The sequence below is a fragment of the Carcharodon carcharias genome, chromosome 13, assembly GCF_017639515.1.
Source record: "Carcharodon carcharias isolate sCarCar2 chromosome 13, sCarCar2.pri, whole genome shotgun sequence".
NCBI classification, from domain to species: Eukaryota; Metazoa; Chordata; class Chondrichthyes; order Lamniformes; family Lamnidae; genus Carcharodon; species Carcharodon carcharias.
Window position 1 is genome coordinate 17701732 of NC_054479.1, and position 18887 is coordinate 17720618.

The 18887-nt window shown below is 43.7% G+C and overlaps 1 protein-coding gene across 1 annotated transcript in view; it reads left to right on the forward strand.

The window, feature by feature from the left end:
• Positions 1-2674: 2674 nt before the first annotated feature.
• Positions 2675-18887, forward strand: part of fam222a (family with sequence similarity 222 member A) — a 122938-nt gene continuing 106725 nt past the window's right edge. The window contains exon 1 of the mRNA XM_041203516.1: positions 2675-2756. Within this exon, the coding sequence (XP_041059450.1) occupies positions 2675-2756 (82 nt within the window). The remainder of the gene's footprint in view (positions 2757-18887) is intronic.

An 18887-nucleotide genomic window follows, 5' to 3' on the forward strand; every position in this document is an offset into this window, starting at 1 on the left:
GGCCATACCAAGCAGAACTAAATACTCCAAAGGGTTACCTTTGCCCCATTGGCCCTCTTTACTTAAAGCCTGCTCCCCATGGCTCTTTCTCTAACTTTTTAACTCAACTGGTACCCCTGCCTGTCCGTACCTCTGTGGCACTTGTTGGCTGGCGAGCTCCCTGAAACTGACTGCCTCAAGAAGAGCTGTTCACTGACTCTTGAAATTATCTAGTGACCTATCACAACACTGCAAGAGGCTTCCACCCTTGTTATTAGACAGGAACAAATGTAACAAGTACTGGAACATCCTGAACCTTAAACGTTACAATCTCCGCAGACTGCTAATTTAGCACACAGGGACCCAGAGATCAATGGATTTCATAACCAGTGTCCTACCTTTTTTTTCAGGAGTTGGTGTATTCAGATCATTTATAGGACCCATAGACACCAAGACATGAACTAAGAAATCCCCTATGTTTGTGGACCATCAATTGTTTCCTCCACCCAGCTACCCCCTCCCAATATACCTATACCTAGCAGATTATAGTTTTACTTTCATTGTTCCTAACAAATTGCTCCATTTTCACCCTTGGGAAATTAAGTCAGAATTCACAGAAGTGTCGTATTTTTGCACTACTGCTTATTAGGGAATTGACCCTGGGATTAGATACTGACCATAGATCTAAAGGATCTTTGTTAACATGTAGAAAATTTGGCCCTCACGTTAACAATTTCTCTGGTTCCATTTTCAGGGTGTATGTTGTGGTCTCATTTACACTAGGCTTTTTACAAAGTGCATTTCAGCTATTGCTGTGTGCCAACAGCAAAAGCATATTCTCGTGTATTCACACTACAGTTAATCCAATCATGGCACAAAAATGTGGGCATTTCAGGAAGGATTGATAGTTTTCAGCAATTTAGATTTTGTTAAATTGCACAGTTAGTTGGGCATGTTGTGAAGTTTTATGTTGTAGTATTTTCAACATAAATATTGTTGAAAATTTATTGTTACTGGGCTAATGATCCAGAGACAGGAGTTCTAATCCAACTAAGGCAACTGGACAACTTAAATTCATTTAATTAAATAAATGGAATGAAAAAACTAGCATCAGGAATGGTAACCACATAACCACCAGATATTTGCCCATTAATGCCTTTCAGGGAAGGAAATCTGCCATCTATGCAAAGTGATTGACTCTTAACTGTACTCAGAATTGGTCTTGCAAGTCACTCAGTTGTATTCAAGGCAGCAGTTCACCATCACCTTCTCGAGCTCAATAAGGGTTGGGCAATAAATGCTGGCATTGCCAGTGATACCCACATCCTGTGAATGATTTTTTAAAAATCCTTCTCTACCCCTAGCAGCTCTACTTTCAGTTGCCAAGACTGTAAGCTCTGGAATTCCCTCCCTAAATCTCTCCCTGCTGCTCTTCCTCTTTTCTCCTTAAATACACTGCTTAAAACCTACCGCTTTGACCAATCTTTTGGTTATCTACTCTAATATCTCCTTATGAGGCTTAGTGTCAAATTTTGTTTTATAAAGCTTACAACATTGAAGATGCTATATAAATCAGGTTGATGCTGTTACTCGAACTGCCAGATGGAATTTGAATTAACATATGGATTGTTAGTCCAGGCCTAACATACCATTGCACCTTGTATTGGTAAAACTGCCACCATCTATAAGGGTTTAATAATGAACTTAAAGGACATAGGAAATTTCAAGCCTTGTTGCTCCCCTTTGCCATAGGCTTTCATTGGCTCCATGTTAGCAAATGATTCATTGAAACCATGCAATAGTAGAAGTATCACCCAAGGACACTTTTTTGCTTAAAAATGTTTTGTTTCACTAATGTGGTTTGTGGGAGATTTCAACACAGAACTCCAATGTCACTGATTATATTTTCTGCTAAAAACTTGTTAAATGATGCTATGAACAAAAATATCAATGATGTAAAACAAAGAAGCCAATTATCTCTGAAGCAGATAGAGAAAATACTACAACATAAAGCTTCACAAGGTGCCCAACTAATTTTGTGACTTATACTAATTCACCGACCCATAACGTTGTATCCCTTGATTTTGTCAAAGTACATCTGGAAACTGATTATGCAGTTTTAGATGATGTTGCCAAAGGGTGGCATGTTAAGAAATAGGGGGCCAAGGAATAGATCCTTAGGGAACACTAGAGGTAACAGTACAAGAGCAGGATGAAAAACCATTTTGGGTGATCTCTGGCTACCGTTGAATAGATGAGAATGGAGCCAGGCCAGTCCTATCCAGCTGTATGCTAGTGGAGAGGTGTTGCAGGAGATTTGTGTGGTCGATCACATCAAAGTTAAATGATTTATTTCTGATCAGGATTGATTATTAAATTAAGGAGCCCCAGATAAACTTTCTTGTTTAAATTTAAAGCTAATCTCCAGGCAAAAAAAAATGGGAAATACTGTTACAATGATTTTATGTCACGTGGCTGAATAACCTGTTTACTTAAATTCCTCAAAATTAAGAATTCTTGTAGTTTGAATTAGTTAGTCCTCAGACCTATGCATCAGTGTGATTTGTGTTTCACTGTTGAAATATTACCGTTTTCCTTTTTTTCTTAAGTATTTGGTTCTTATACTTTTCTCTCTTCATTTAACAGTGTGATAGTTGAGGGCGTTGACTGCGGGAATAGACGCAGCTCCTCCATCATGTTGGCCTGCCTTCAGCGAACACAGAACCCACCTTCGCGACGTTTGTCATGTCCCAGTAAAACACTGGAGTCTCTGAAATGTGAGTGGAATTTGATAGCAGTCTTGGGGTGTGTATCATTGCTACCATGGTTATGGTGGTGGTTGTGCTCCCATATCTTGATTTGGACCTTTCCTGTGTGTACTATTACAAATCTAAACAGCAAAAAAAGCGTTTAAAGAGTTTTAGCGTTTCTAGTTAAACAAAGGGCAGGAAAGTCTAGGATTACTTTCTATTTTACTGTACTCTTCCAACATCTGGAGAGAAAATGTACAGGAAATATATACAAAATGGATACTTGTAAAAGGAAAAGAAACTGCAAATGATGGCATTAAAAGCAGAAAATATTTGAAATGCACTGCTGATATTACAGCATCTGAAGAGAAAACTTGTTTGTCACATCTTTTCATCTTCAGAAGTGAAAGGTAAACTATCTCCTTTGTCAGATTGTAGAAAAAAACAGAGGAGGAAGGAAAGATAGCAAACTGCTTAGTGGAGAAGCAAGAACCCATTGAATGATATCAGTGAGACAACAGAAAGGCATTAGGGCATTGGAAGAACAAAAGTATGCACATAGTTTGGATGGTGATAACACCGAGAAAGGCATGAGGTCTGAAATGAAATCAGGAAATGTCGAAAAGACACAGTAGGTGTGCTGAGCACATAGCCCACCAGAGTATTGTGATTAAGCCTAGACCTGAAGCTTCAATTCACCTGCCCACTCCATGGACAATAATAGATTTGCTACACACCTGCAACATGCTGTTCAAAAGTAATTAGGAGATCTAGCTAATGACCACAGTAACTTTAGACAGTATTCAAATCAAAGGGCTGTAGAATGCCTAGGAGAAAGATTGTATATAATCTTTGTAGTTTGCATCGAACTTGATTGAAGTATTAAGGGAAGCTAAAATGGGAATGTGAAGATGCTACATGTGCTGCAGTTGTGAGGAAAGTGCTAGAGCAAAAGTAGATAGGAGTTGAGGTATTGGAAGAATTGAACAAGCAACAGTATCCCCAAAGGATAATGGTCCCTTTGGATAGAGGTGTGAAAGGGTGGTAGGTAGTAAGGTCATGGAGATGGTAGAAGAAGATCTGGTGAAAATAGAGGTGATTAAATCTACATGGTTACTAGATAAACACAGATAGACAAGCATGTCTATTTGTTTAATATTGGAGATGCACCCTACTTACCCAAGCCCGAACAACACTTAGAAGTCCCCAGATGTGCACAAAGATGCAGCTGGACTTTTAATCAGCTGAAAATACGCAGCTTGCCAATGAAATAAAAATACAGATAAACATCTTGCTGCTTATCCAGCCAAAAGAATAACTTATAGTTAAAGCAAACTTAATGTAAAGATGTTTCAAAAAGGCATAATGACTAAATCATTGGTAGGGGAAACATTAGAGGGTAGTAACCAGGTATGATCAAATAATTGAAATGAAAACAAAGTGTCGGAAGTGCTCAGCAGGTTTGGCAGCATCTGTGGTGAGGGAAACAGAGTTAAAGTTTGGAGTCAAATTTCACAGTTTTTCAGATCTTCTTCCATTTCTGAAGAATCATATATTTGACAAAGTGAAGGAAAAATATAAAAGCAAAATACTGCGGATGCTGGAAATCTGAAACGAAAACAAAAATAGCTGGAAAAACTCAGCAGGTCTGACAGCATCTGCGGAGAGGAACACAGTTAACGTTTCGAGCCCGAATGACTCTTCATCAGAACTAAAGAAATATAGAAATGTGGTGAAATATAAGCTGGTTGAGGGGGTGGGACAGGTAGAGCTGGATAGAGGGCCAATGATAGGTGGAGGCAAAGAAGAGATTGCCAAAGATGTCATAGACAAAAGGGTGTTGACGGTGGTGATATTATCTAAGGAATGTGCTAATGGTGACATTAAGGGTAGAAAGCAGGACAAACAAGTGGCAGATGGCCCTAGTGGGGGTGGGGTGGGGGGAAGGGATCGAAATAAGCTAAAAGGTGGAGATACGATGACAGATCGAAATAAATTTAAAAATAGGTGGTGAAAGAAAAATATATTTTAAAAGTATAAATTATTGGGGAAAGAGGGTGGGGATGGAGGATAGAGTTCATGAACTGAAGTTGTTGAATTCAATGTTAAGTCCGGAATGCTGTAAAGTGCCTAGTCAGAAGACGAGGTGCTATTCCTCCAGTTTGCGTTGAGCTTCACTGGAACATTGCAGCTGGCCAAGGACGGATATGTGGGCATGAGAGCAAGGTGGTGTGTTGAAATGGCAAGCGACAGGGAGGTCTGGTTCATGCTTGCGGACAGACCGAAGATGTTCCGCAAAGCGGTCACCCAGTCTGCGTTTGGTCTCCCCGATGTTTTGGAGACTGCATTGGGAGCAGCGAATGCAGTAGACTAAATTTAGGGAAGTGCAAATGAAGTGCTGCTTCACTTAAAAGACCGTTTTGGTCCTTGGACAATGGGAAAAGGGGAAGTAATGGGGCAGGTGTAACACCTTCTGCAGTTGCATAGGAAGGTGCCGTGGGAGGGGGTTGAGATGTATGGGGTGATGGAGGAGTGGACCAGGGTGTCCCAAAGGGAATGATCCCTGCGGAATGCAGCCAGGGGTGGTGAAGGGAAGATGTGTTTAGTGGTGGCATCTTGCTGGAGTTGGCGGAAATGGCGGAGGATGAATGAGGGTGAATGTTCCTGGATGGGCATTGGTGTCGATGAGTGGTTGGAGCTTGCGTTCTTTTACAGAAAGAAAGAGACAAAGTTTCTGGTTGAGGCATCGGATGAGACGAAGAATAAAGTTAAATTGGGAGCAAGGACAGCTTAGAGATAGGGTGAATCTGTGCTGCTGATGGGAGAAGTTGTGTGTTCATATGGCGGCGCATGGCACTGAGTGTGGATCTCAGAATGTGACGAGAACAGCAGTCTGAGGAGCATTGTATGTCCCGGAGATACCTGTAATCCTGGGTCGGTTCGAAACATGAGGAATGGAACTTCAGTTGGAATCCACATGGGGTGAGTCAGAGACGGAGGCAGTCACTGAGGAAGGAAATATAGCTGTGAAAGCGAGTTTTAGGAAACACCTTGTCAAACACAAGGAGAGAAATGGAAAGCAGTGAAGGTGAACAGGGCAAAAGAGACAAGTGGAAATCCTGTCGGAGAGAAGAACTCATCGCACCAATGCCCAACCAGGACCCTCCACCCCTGCCTGTCCTGCTGACCCCATCCTGTCTTGCTATCTCAGGCCCAGCTGGGTATTCACCATACTCCATGACCTTCCCCTCTCTGATGCTGAACGTTCAATGCTCAGCAAAGTACTCCGTTTCATACCCTTACGCTCTCACCTCAATGAATTTTGGACTCAGCGTGATGCTGAACTCTACTTCCGTGGCCTTCGTCTCTGTGCCCACTTCTTTGGGCAGGAGCCCTCTCCCCGTTCAATGGATCCTTTTACCAGCCTCCAATATTCTCCCTCCACCTGGACCACTCCCTCTGGATTCTTACCTGCTCTTGATCTTTTCATTGAGAACTGTCAGCTTGACATCAGTCATCTCAATTTCTCTGCGCCTCTCACCCACTCTAAACTGTCTCTTTCTGAACTTGCTGAACTCTGTTCTCTCAGGTCCAACCCTGACATTGTCATCAAACCTGCTAACAAGGGTGATGCTGTTGTTGTCTGGCGCATTGACCTCTACCTCGCAGAGGCTGAGTGTCAACTCGCAGACACTTCCTCCTATCTCCCCCTGGACCATGACCCCATCACTGAACATCAAGCCATTGTTTCCAGGACTGTCACTGACCTCACCTCCTCTGGAGATCTTCCCTCCACAGCTTCCAACCTCATAGTCTCCCAACCTCAGACGGCCCGCCTCTACCTCCTACTCAAAATCTATAAACAGGACTGTCCCGGCCGACCAATCATGTCAGCCTGTTCCTGCCCCATGGAACTCATTTCTTGCTATCTTGACTCCATTCTCTCTCCCCTTGTCCAGTCTCTTCCCACCTACATCTGTGACTCCTCTGACACCCTACATCATATCAACAATTTCCAGTTCCCTGGCCCCAACCACCGCCTCTTCACCATGGACTTCGAATCCCTCTACACCTCCATACCTCACCAGGATGGTCTGAGGGCTTTCTGCTTCTTCCTCATACAGAGGCCCGATCAATCCCCATCCACCACTACTCTCCTCCGTCTGGCTGAACTTGTTCTCTCACTGAATAATTTCTCCTTAAACTTGTCTCAGTTCCTCCAAGTAAAAGGTGTGGCTATGGGTACCCGTATGGGCCCCAGTTATGCCTGCCTCTTTATGGGGTATTTGGAACGTTCCTTGTTCCAATCCTACTCAGGCCTCCTCCCACAACTCTTTCTCCGGTACATCGATGACTGCTTCGGTGCCGCTTCATGCTCTTGTCTGGACCTGGAAAAATTTATTAATTTTGCTTCCAATTTCCACCCCTCCCATCATTTTCACATGGTCCATCACTGACACTTCCCTCCCCTTCCTTGACCTCTCTGTCTCAATTTCTGGTGATAGACTGTCCATCAATTTTCATTACAAGCCCACTAACTGCCACAGCTACCTCGACTACAGCTCCTCACACCCCGCTTCCCGTAAGGACTCCATCCCATTCTTTCAGTTCCTTCACTTCCATCGCATCTGTTCTGATGATGCCACTTTCCAAAACAGTTCCTCTGACATGTCTTCCTTCTTCCTTAACCGAGGTTTTCCACCCACGGTTGTCGACAGGGCCCTCAACAGTGTCCAGCTCATTTCCCACGCATCTGCCCTCACTCCTTCCTCTCCCTCCCAGAACCATGATAGGGTCCCCCTTGTCCTCACTTATCACCCCACCAGCATCCGCATTCAAAGGATCATCCTCTGCCACTTCCACCAACTCCAGCATGATGCCACCACCAGACACATCTCCCCCCCCCCCCCCCCCCCCCCCAACCCCATCCCCGGCGGCATTCCGCAGGGATCATTCCCTCCGGCACACCCTGGTCCGCTCCGCCATCACCCCATACACCTCAATCCCCTCCCACAGCACCTTCCCATGCAACCGCAGAAAGTGTTACAACTGCCTCTTCACTTCCCCCCTTCTCATCGTCCAAGGGCTCAAACACTCCTTTCAAGTGAAGCAGCACTTCACTTGCACTTGCCTCAATTTATTCTACTGCATTCACTGCTCCGAATACGGTCTCTAAAACATCGGAGAGACCAAACGCGGACTGGGTGACCACTTTGCGGAACACTTTTGGTCTGTCCGCAAGTATGACCCAGACCTCCCTGTCGCTTGCCATTTCAACACACCACCTTGCTCTCAAGCCCACATGTCCGTCCTTGGCCTGCTGCGATGTTCTAGTGAAGCTCAACGTAAACTGGAGGAACAGCACCTCATCTTCCGACTAGGCACTCTACAGCCTTCCGGACTCAACATTGAGTTCAAAAACTACAGATCATGAACTGTCCTCCATCCCTACCCCCTCTCTGATCCCCCTTTTTCCAATAATTTATTCTCTTTAAATATATTTTAAAATTTATTTCGATCTATCATTTTATCTCCACCTTCTAGCCCATTTCGATCCCCCCCAACCCCCACTAGGGCCACCTGCCACTTGTTTGTCCTGCTTTCTACCCTTAATGTCACCATTAGCACCACTGTCAACACCCTTTCGTCTACGACATCTTTGGCAATCTCTTCTTTGCCTCCACCTATCATTGGCCCTCTATCCAGCTCTACCTGCCTCACCCCCCTCAACCAGCTTATATTTCACCACATTTCTATATTTCTTTAGTTTTGATGAAGAGTCATTCGGACTCGAAACGTTAATTGTGTTCCTCTCCGCAGTTGCTGTCAGACCTGCGAGTTTTTCCAGCTATTTTTGTTCTTGTTGTGCAGGAAAGATATATTTCACTAAAAGGAAAGAATCGATTAAACACTAGAGAGACAAATAAAGGCGTAAAGTTTAGGAAAGAGGCATGCAACAATTACATGGACCGCAGAGAAGTGCATGATAAGAGAGAAAGCAAGGAGATTAGGAGAGAAGTGAAAAAAACAATTGGAACTACTAAAAAGAACTGCAAAATTAAATAATCAAAGACCATGAAACAAAATAGTAAAAAATTTCACAGGCAGATCAATAAAAAAGGAAGGCTGTGATGGGAATAGGACCATTAAAGAATAGACAGGAAAATACCACAGGTAATGATAGAGAGATGGCAGAAATGTGTCATAACTTTTTTGCATCTGTGTTTACTAGGGAGATAGAACAGGTAGACATGGCATTGAATGATGAGATGGATAATGAGGTAAGTGCATGTAAAATAAAAAAAGAGATGTATTGAATAAACTAATTGAACTCAAAGACAATAAAGGCTGTTGTCCGGATGGATTGCATCCATGTATTTAAAAATCTAGGGAAAAGATAGGGGTATTACTACATGTATTTAATATTCCTGCAAAAAGACATTTTGTCAAAGCTTTTCGTCTTGCATTCATCAGGACAATCACAAGAATACCAATGTCAGGGGAAGCAACAACTTTTATTCTTTATGAGAAGAGAGTGCTGATTGGTTGGCAAGTGGACACTGGTAGAGGCTTTGCCATGTAGAATGCACCAGTTAATTATGACTGACAGTAACTGCCTAGCATTGTTTGAAATTTAAACCAGGCAGCTTGACTCTGGTGAAGGCATTGCCTTGAGGAATGAACCAGTGAACGGCGATCACTTATTTTGTTTAACTGAAACAGGTGCAATGTGTGTAATATGCTCTTTCTGCCTACAAAGAACAGGGCCCTGTTTATTAATGTATGTAGCTTCCAATACACACTCCTAGCCTGACTGACAATCTTAAATTGATTGTCAGCATAATTTTTAGCACACTGAGGATTATTTAGCAAATGCTGTCCAATCGCAGAATCGCATCTAATGTTGGACACTGTTTTGTGTTTTGTAAGCACGGGCTGGATGGATACAGTCTATTGAGAACAGCAGCTAGGACATGTTGGTTGATATGATCCACCAGTCTTTGGGATGAACGGCCTACATACCTAGCATCACACTGGCACTGAAATTCATATACCACATTACTCATTTGTGTGATGAGCAGAATGTCTTTTGGGCTTGACGGCAGCATCCTGTAAGTGGCAAATACCACTCGTGTTGCTACTGCATTGTGGCAGCATGAAACAGCCAGCTTACCTGTTGCTCATATTTTTGAGATGCCTTGCCCTTCTAGGGTAATCTTGGGCATGTTCATGGTTCGTGTGATATACAGCATAAAATGATCAGAGTAGCTGTTATCCCGCAGATGTCATTAATGTATCCTATTTCAGCATCAAGCTTGCATGGCGAGCAAATGTCTTGGACCCTATTTACGAGGTTGCCGATAAGGCCAATCTTAACGCGTGGAACCATAAGAATCCCAACATGTGTATTGATCAGTGAACGTAGGCTTGTGGTAGACCGGGGTAGAGAACTCCTGGCAGATTCTTCAACCAGTACGTCCAGTAAAGGGAATTCATTTGACTGCTCCATTTCAAAGATGAATTTGAGCGCAGGATGGAGCCCATTAAGACATGCAAGGAAATTATTACATGCTGCTATGGATTTAAATATAGCAAACATATCATCCATATACTGGAAATATGCAAGGGGTAGGAGGTTAGATGTCATCCCATCAAAGACATGTTTCTCATGGAGCCCAACAAAGATGTTTACGAGAGCTGGGCTGAGAGGGGATCCCATGGCAACACCATCTATTGGGCATACATGGTGTTGTTAAAGCTGAACTCTGCAAGTTGCCAAGTTCATTAACTCAATGATTATTGATTCATGCAGTGGTGGCAGGTCTGGTTCACCAAAAAGTGCTGCAGCGCAAATATCTATGGCTTCCTTAAGTGGAACATTGATGAATAGGCTAGCACTGTCAAATGAGCACAAAGACACAGCATTGCTATTGTTATGCAAGTCCTGTATGGTCTTCGCAAATGTGAAGGTGTCCTTCACCGTGTATCTGGAAAACTTGTTCAAAACTGGTTATAACAACTCACCCAACCATTTGGCCATTTAATGCTGTGCAGAAGCAGTCATTGACAAGTTAGGCCGTAAAGGGATATCACTTTTTTGTCTCTTGGGCAGCCCATAGATATGCAGATGCAACCATGAGGATGAGCCCAATCATATATATCGTGGCAGCACATCACTCTTACACAAGTCCAGCAAGCGTTTTTTAGCTTGCTTTCAAGCAAGGCTGTCTGGTCATGTTGAGCGGGAGGTCCAATGGATATGAATTTGGGCCCATCATTAAGAATGGCATGTATTTTGTTGATATAGCCATGATTGTTAAGGATGACTATTTCTGTCCTTTGGTAGGTTTATTGATGTGCATGTCCATGTTGGTCTTAAGGCCTTGCAATGCTGTAAGATGTTCATATTGCACGTAAGAACCAGATGGGTTGTTCGGAATCCGGCAATATGCATGTGCTAGATCAGCTAGGCGGGCGTTCCAAAGATTCAGCATCCTCAGTGGACACTGGTTTGTGGCAGAATAGTTGGAAGTAGAGGAGTTTGAACTTAGCAAATACTTCTTTGTTAGATTTGGGATGAAGGGACACCAAAATTGAAACCATGTGCCAGGAACAAACTCCTCACTTTCTGAGAGTACATGGTCAGAGAGATTTGTTAGGTGTTTAGTGGTGTTGGCATCGGTGGTGGAGGGAGTGAATGTTTGTGGGTGGGGTGCCAATCAAGTGGGCTGCTTTGTCATGTATGGTGTCCAGCTTCTTGAGTGTTGTTGAAGCTGCACTCATCCAAGCAAGTGGAGAGTATTCCATCACACTCCTGACTTGTGCCTTGTAGATCATGGACAGGTTTTGGGGAGTCAGGAAGTGAGTTAGTGCCACAGAATTCCTATCCTCTGATCTGCTCTTGGAGCCACAGTATTTATATGGCTAGTCCAGTTCAATTTCTGGTCAGTAGTAACCCCAGGATGTTGATAATGGGGCCTCAGCAGTGGTGATGGCATTGAATGTCTTGGGGTGATAGTTAGAATTTCTCTTGTTGGAGGTGGTCATTGCCTGGCACTTGTGTGGCCTGAATGTTACTTGCCACTTGTCAGCCAACGCCTGGGTATTGTCCAGGTCTTGCTGCATTTGGACATGGACTACTTCAGTATCTGAGGAGTCGCGAATGGTGCTGAACATTGTGCAATCATCAGCTAACATCCCCACTTCTGACCTTATGATGGAAGGAAGGTCATTGATGAAGCAGCTGAAGATGGTTGGGGCTAGGACACTACCCTGAGGAACTCCTGCAGTGATGCCCTGGAACTGAGATGACTGACTGCCAACAACCACAACCATCTTCCTTCATGCCAGGTCTGTCTCCAACCAGTGGAGTTTTCCCCCTGACTCCCATTGACTCCAGTTTTGCTAGGGTGCCTTGATGCCACACTTGGTCAAATGCTGCCTTGATGTCTAGGGCAGTCACACTCTCCTCGCCTTTGGGGTTCAGCTCTTTTGTCCATGTTTGAACCAAGGCTGTATTGAGATCAAGAGCTGAGTGGCCCTGTTGGAACCCAAACTGAGCATCAGTGAGCAGGTTATTGCTAAGCAAGTGTGACTTGATCGCACTGTTGATGACCCCTTCCATCGCTTTTGATGGAGAGCAGACCTCTGGGGTGCTAATTGGCCAGATTGGATTTGTCTTGCTTTTTGTGTACAGGACATAGCTGGGCAATTTTTCACATTGCCAAGTAGATGCCAGTGTTGTAGCTATATTGGAACAACTTGGCCACGAGTGTGGCAGGTTCTGGAGCACAAGTCTTCAGTACTATTGCTGGAATATTGTCAGGGCCCATAGCCTTTGCAGTAGCCAATGCCCTCAGCTGTTTCTTGATGATAATTGAAGTGAATAGAATTAGCTGAAGACTGACATCTTGTGATGCTGGGAGCCTCAGGAAGATTCACTCGGCACTTTGGCTGAAGATTGCTGCAAATGCTTCAGCATTATCTTTTGTGCTGATGTGCTGGGCTCGCCCCATCATTGAGGATGGGGAAATTTGTGGAGCCTCCTCCTCCAGTGAGTTGTTTAATTGCCCACCACCATTCACGGCAGGACTGCAGAATTTGGACCTGATCTTTTGGTTGTGGAATCGCTTGGCTTTGTCTTTCACTTGCTGCTTATGCTGTTCGACATGCAAGTAGTCCTGTGTCGTAGCTTCACCAGGTTGACACCTCATTTTTAGGTATGCGTGGTGCTGCTCCTGGCATGCCCTCCTGCACTCTTTGAACAAAGGTTGATCCCTTGGCTTGGTAGTAATGGTAGGGTGGGCAATATCCTGGGCCATGTGGTTGAGTACAATTCTGCTGCTGCTGCTGATGGCCCACAATACCTCTTGGATGCCCAGTATTGAGTTGCTACGTCTGTTCAAAATCTATCCCATTTAGCACAGCGGTAGTGCCACACAACATGATGGAGAGTATCCTGAATATGAAGACGGGATGTCGTCTCCACAAGAACTGTGCAGTGATCACACCTACCAATACTGTCATGGACGGTTGCATCTGCGGCAGGCAGGTTGGTGAGGATGAGGTCAAGTATGATTTTCCCTATTGTAGGTTCCGTCGCCACCTGTCGCAGACCCAGTCTAGCAATAATGTCCTTTAGAACTCGGCCGGCTTGGTCTGTGGTGGTGCCACCCAGTCACTCTTAATGATGGACGTTGAAGTTCCTCCAGAGTACATTCTGCACCTTTGCCACTCTCAGTGCTTCCTCCAAGTGGTGTTCAACATGGAAAAGCACTGACTCATCATCTGAGGGAGGGCAGCAGGAAGTTTCCTTGCCCATGTTTGACCTGATGCCATGAGACTTCATGGGTTCCAGAGTCAATGTTGAGGACTCCCAGGCCAATGCCTGCCTGACTACATACCACTGTGCCGCATCTCTGCTGAGACTGTCCTGTCGGTGGGACAGGACATACCCAGGGATGGTGATGGTGGTGTATGGAACATTATCTGTAAGTTATGACTCCTTGAGGATGACCATGTCAGGCTGTTGCTTGGCTAGTCTGTGAGACAGTTCCCCCAATTTTGGCACCAGCCCCCAGATGTTAGTAAGGAGGACTTTGCAGGGCCAACAGGGCTGAGATTGCTGTTGTCATTTCCGATGCATAGGTCAATGCTGGGTGGTCCATCCACTTTTGTTCCTTTTTTTGAGACTTTGTAGCAGTTTTTGACTTGGCCATTTCAGAGAGCATTTAAGAATCAACCACATTGCTGTGGGCCTTAAGTCACATATAGGCCAGACCAGCAAGGACAGCAGATTTCTTTCCCTAAAGGACATTAGTGAATCAGATGAGTTTTTACAACAATCGCCAATGGTTTCATGGTCATTGTTAAACTTTTAATTCCAGATTTGGCTGTCGTCTTTCCCCCACGCCACTCTATTTCTATGGAAGAGTTCATGCACTCATAGCCCTTAGCTATTGCCACACATGTGAGCTGGATGGACACCTCCATCCTCTGCCTAAGAACCTGCACTGCCTTAGGAACTCCAACCTGCTACAGATTTAGGTAGACCCTCCTTTCCAGTGACCCCTGAGGCCTTGCACCTGTGCCCAGCTAAACAGGTTTGAGTTCCCCAAGGAGAACTGACCGCCTCTGTCTCTGCATCTGGCACCTCCTCTTTCATACCAGTGCCGTGATCAGCATCCTGTGACTTCATATCTATGTACACATGAGGACCCACCCAGGTGAGATTATCTGCGCTGGGCGGTGCGTTCATAAGGCACCATGCTGCTGCTGCTTCGTGCTGCTTGGGGCCCACGGAGGGAGAGGTTACTCAGTGTGTGACATGCTTTTGGACAAGGTGGAGTGCACTACACCCCTTTTAATGACCATTTTGCCCCCTCTCATCACCTGATCCCCCAAAACTCTTGTTTTCTCAGGCCTTGACTGTGTTCTCTTACACAATACTGGATATCTCAATTGTCTGCTCCATTGGGGTAATTTGTTTCTTTAAAAATAAATGCATCCCCCCCAGAACCTTCTGGGCCCATTCCCTTGCATTGTACACTCACCTCACTTCTCCTGCAAGCATAAGAGAGAGCAAGATAAGGCACTGTTGTTCCCTATGGCTTATGTCATCTGCCCCTAAGCATTAGGGGCTGCATATCTCAGTGGTGACAGGTCCTCAGCAGCTGTTTGGTTGTAAGCCATTTCAAGGGGTCACTATGTGGACTAGACACACTGCCTCTGGATGGTGCAAAGTGACAAGTTGGAACCACTACGCAACCATTGCTATTTTTTTGTCATTGTTACATTTCACACTGTGATCCAAATATGTTGAAATGTCTCAAAGCACGTCGCATAATGCTGCTAATTGGCAAACAGCAGCATTTTTTGCCAGCACTATCGCACAAACAGTAGCAAGTTAGATGACCAGTGATTTTATTTGTGGCGGTTTTGGTTGAGACGATTCTTGGCCAGGATGCCGAGACGATTCTTGGCCAGGATGCCAAGACGTTTTTTAAAGACCTCTTAAGCCAGTGAGGTCTTCAACGGCTAATTGAAGCATGAATATAAGCTAGAAGAGCCTTGGTTTAAGAACATAAGAACTAGGAGCAGCAGTAGGCAATTCAGCCCCTCGAGCCTGCCCCACCATTCAATACGATCATGGCTGATCTCATTTCGGCCTCAACTCCAATTTCCTGCCCTCCCCATAACCTTTCAACCCGTTACTAATTAAAAATCTGTCTATCTCCTCCTCAAATTTATTCAGCATCCCAGCATCCATTGCACTCTGTAGTAGTGAATTCCACAGATTTACCACCGCTTGAGAAAAGTAATTCCTCCTCATCTCTGATTTAAATCTACCACCCCTTAGCCTAAAATTATGGCCTCTCATTTTAGAATGCTGTACAAGGGGAAACATTCGCTCCACGCCTACTTTGTCTATCCCCTTTATCATCTTATATACCTCAATTAGATCTCCTCTCATCGTTCTAAACTCTAGCGAGTATAGGTCTAAACTGCTCAATCTCTCCTCATAAGACAAGCCCCGCATCTCTGGAATCAATCTAGTGAACAGCCTCCATTGCAACTACATCCTTTAATGGGTTTAATGTGCTGCTGAATGCTGGCAGCTGCAACAATGCAGAATCCTTTCATTACAGCATTGAACTGTCAAATAGACTGTCAGCATTTGTCATAAAGGGCACAAGACCACAATTTTTTGATCTAAGAGTGAATGCACTGTAGGTTAAGCTAAGTTTATATATCACCAAAGTTTGTGAGGTCTAGAAATGAGCATTGTCCTCCAGATAGCAATTGCATGCTTCTGTGCTTCATTTAAAAGATTAAGTGAGACTTTTTAAGGAAATGAGGTAATGAACTTCCTTGGGACATGCTGTGTATTCATATTTTTAGTAAAAGATTAAAATACAAATTTGAAGAAGCTCATGGCTCCCTAATGGGGCTAGTGGTTGAAAGCACAACCTGCTGCTGTGCTAGACCATACAGAACATTTGATTCCTGGCCTGTGGTGAGTTAACAGGTGGATAATACAATAACCGAAATATCCCTAGACTAGGGAGGGAATGGTTTGAAAAAAGCCAAGCGTTATCATTGTTATCCATTGTCTCCTGCTACAAATTGTACCAACGTGAATATCAGGTGAGAACAGTATCATGCTCATGTGCAACTCCAGACATTCACATGAAGAATGACCATTTTAGAAAGATACCAGGAAGGTTGAGTAGAGACTCTGGGCCAATCTGGTCTAATATCCTCATGGAAGGAATAATGTAATGGCTCAATCAATGGAATTGTGAATTCTGCTTTTCTCTCTACCCCATTTCTGATTGGTGTCTAAAGTAGGCTATTTGAATTCAGCTAACATGAATAGGGGTACAATTCTAAAGTGAGCGCAGGAGCAGAGACCTGGGTGTATATGTGCATAGATCATTGAAGGTGGCAGGACAGGTGGAGAGAGCTGTTAATAAAGCATACTGTATCCTGGGCTTTATTAGTAAGGGCACAGGGTACAAGAGCAGGGAGATTATGCTGACCTTGTATAAGGCATTAGTTAGACCTCAGCTGGAGTATTGTGTACAGTCCTGGGCGACACAATATAGGAAGGATGTGAACGCATTGGAGAGAGTGCAGAAGAGGTTTACAAGAATGGTTCCAGGGATGAGAAACTTCAGTTATGAAGATAGATTGGAGAAGTTGGGACTGTTCTCCTTGGAGAGAAGAAAATTCGATGGAGGTGTTCAAAATCATGAGGGGGATGGACAGAGTAAATGGGGAACAACTGTTCCCCTTCATAAAAGGATGGAGAACGAGAGGGCACAGATTTAAAGTGATTTGCAAAAGAAGCAAATGTGATGTGAGAAAGTTTTTCACGCAGTGAGTGTTTCGCATCTGGAACACACTGCTTGGAAGTATGGCAGAGGCAGGTTCAATCAAGGCATCCAAGAGGGCAATGGGTGCTTATGTGCAAAGCTACGGGAGAAGAAGCAGGAGAATGGCATTAAGTCATGATGCTCATTTGGAGAGCTGGTGCAGACATGATGGGCCAAATGGCCTCCTTCTGCACCATAACAATTCTGTGAGGTGGAGAATTTCCCTAGAGAATGCTGCCAACCCCTTCCTAACCCAAGACAAGAACAGTAATTATTTAGAAGCTGTATTTTTAAAACACACAACTCCATAGATGTTGCTTTTAAAGAAGTTACCATGCACAACATGATCAGCTTTTTGTTCTTAATCAAAAGATTTCTTCAAGTATTCATGACAGATAAAATCACACCTCTTGCTATAAAGCTGAAGCACATGGCTTTGTGCTACGAATTAGAAGATAATCAGACTGATACACAAAAGTGAGTGTTGAATTCTATACATTGTGCATACTAAAGAAATGCGAAATTGTCCTTCATCTTATGCACTTTTCAGGCTTTAACAGAAGTTAATGGAGGAAGGAAAAGGTAAGTTTTGGCATATGTTTTATGACAGACACCATTGTGTCTCCTTATGCCAATAATTTTTTAAGTTATTATTCAGTTTTCCCTCATCCTCATTTAACCACAACACCTTTTTAATTGCTGATAGTCAGGGGTTGGGAAGAAGAGATTGTAATGAATTGCAGCCTCTAATATCGTAAGCAGTTCTTGATAGAACCATATTTATTTCAATATAAGCTGTAATTTATAAAGCACAAAAAATTAAGGGTTGCAATCCATATAAAGAATTAATATTTTATTCTGGGGGAAGGAAGCTTATACAGAAGCAACTGCAATATTCTTGAAACTAGTTCATATTTTCAATTTCTATGCTTTCTTCCCTTCAGCACTCCTCATGTCGAAATATTAAACTTCTGTGTGAAACTCTTTGTGCATCTTGGACAGGTAAACGTAGACAACATTTTGACACCATTGCTACCCGGGTGTCCCAAATAAGGAAGCAGAAAATGAGAAAATGCCATATGGCCCACTTCTTCCCAGGACATTTATCATCTCGCATGGTCCCTATTGCGCTCGTTTAATCTCATGGGGGAGGGTTTTGCTAAATAAATAAATAATACCTACCCCTTCCTAGCTCCTTAGAGCTATGAAGCTCACCATGCTTCTAAGAATCACAGCACTTCTTTTATTCATTCTTAAAACGTGGATGTCGCTGGCACAGCTAGAAATTATTGCCCCTCCCCAGTCGGACTGAGGAAGGTGAAATTGGGTGGACTTCTTAATTGGGAAATAAAAGAACCATTTATCCAAATTCATTGCCATATCTGTTAGTCCTGGTGGATGTCACATTGCTTGGGAATAGCCTTTACTATTGGACCCTGCTGAAGGAGGACAAAAGGCTCATTGGTCTTTCTCATTTTTATTCAGCTACAGAAAAGTCCCAATCTAGGTTAAACCTTGGTGTATAACACACGTCAAAACCATTCTCTTTTGTGATTCTGACCATATAGTCAAACAGAAGGGGGCCTCCTTTACCCACATGCAAGATTCAACATTAAGCTGTAAGGTGTTAGAATTATCTTAGTTGTTTAAGCAGTGAGAATCTTAAGTGTTCTGTGCTGATAAACTGCATGGCTTTAACTAGCAATAACCTTTCGTGCACTTTGACATCTCTAATGCTCAGCTCTTGCCAGTTTGCACCTAAGCCCTCTGCACTTGATTA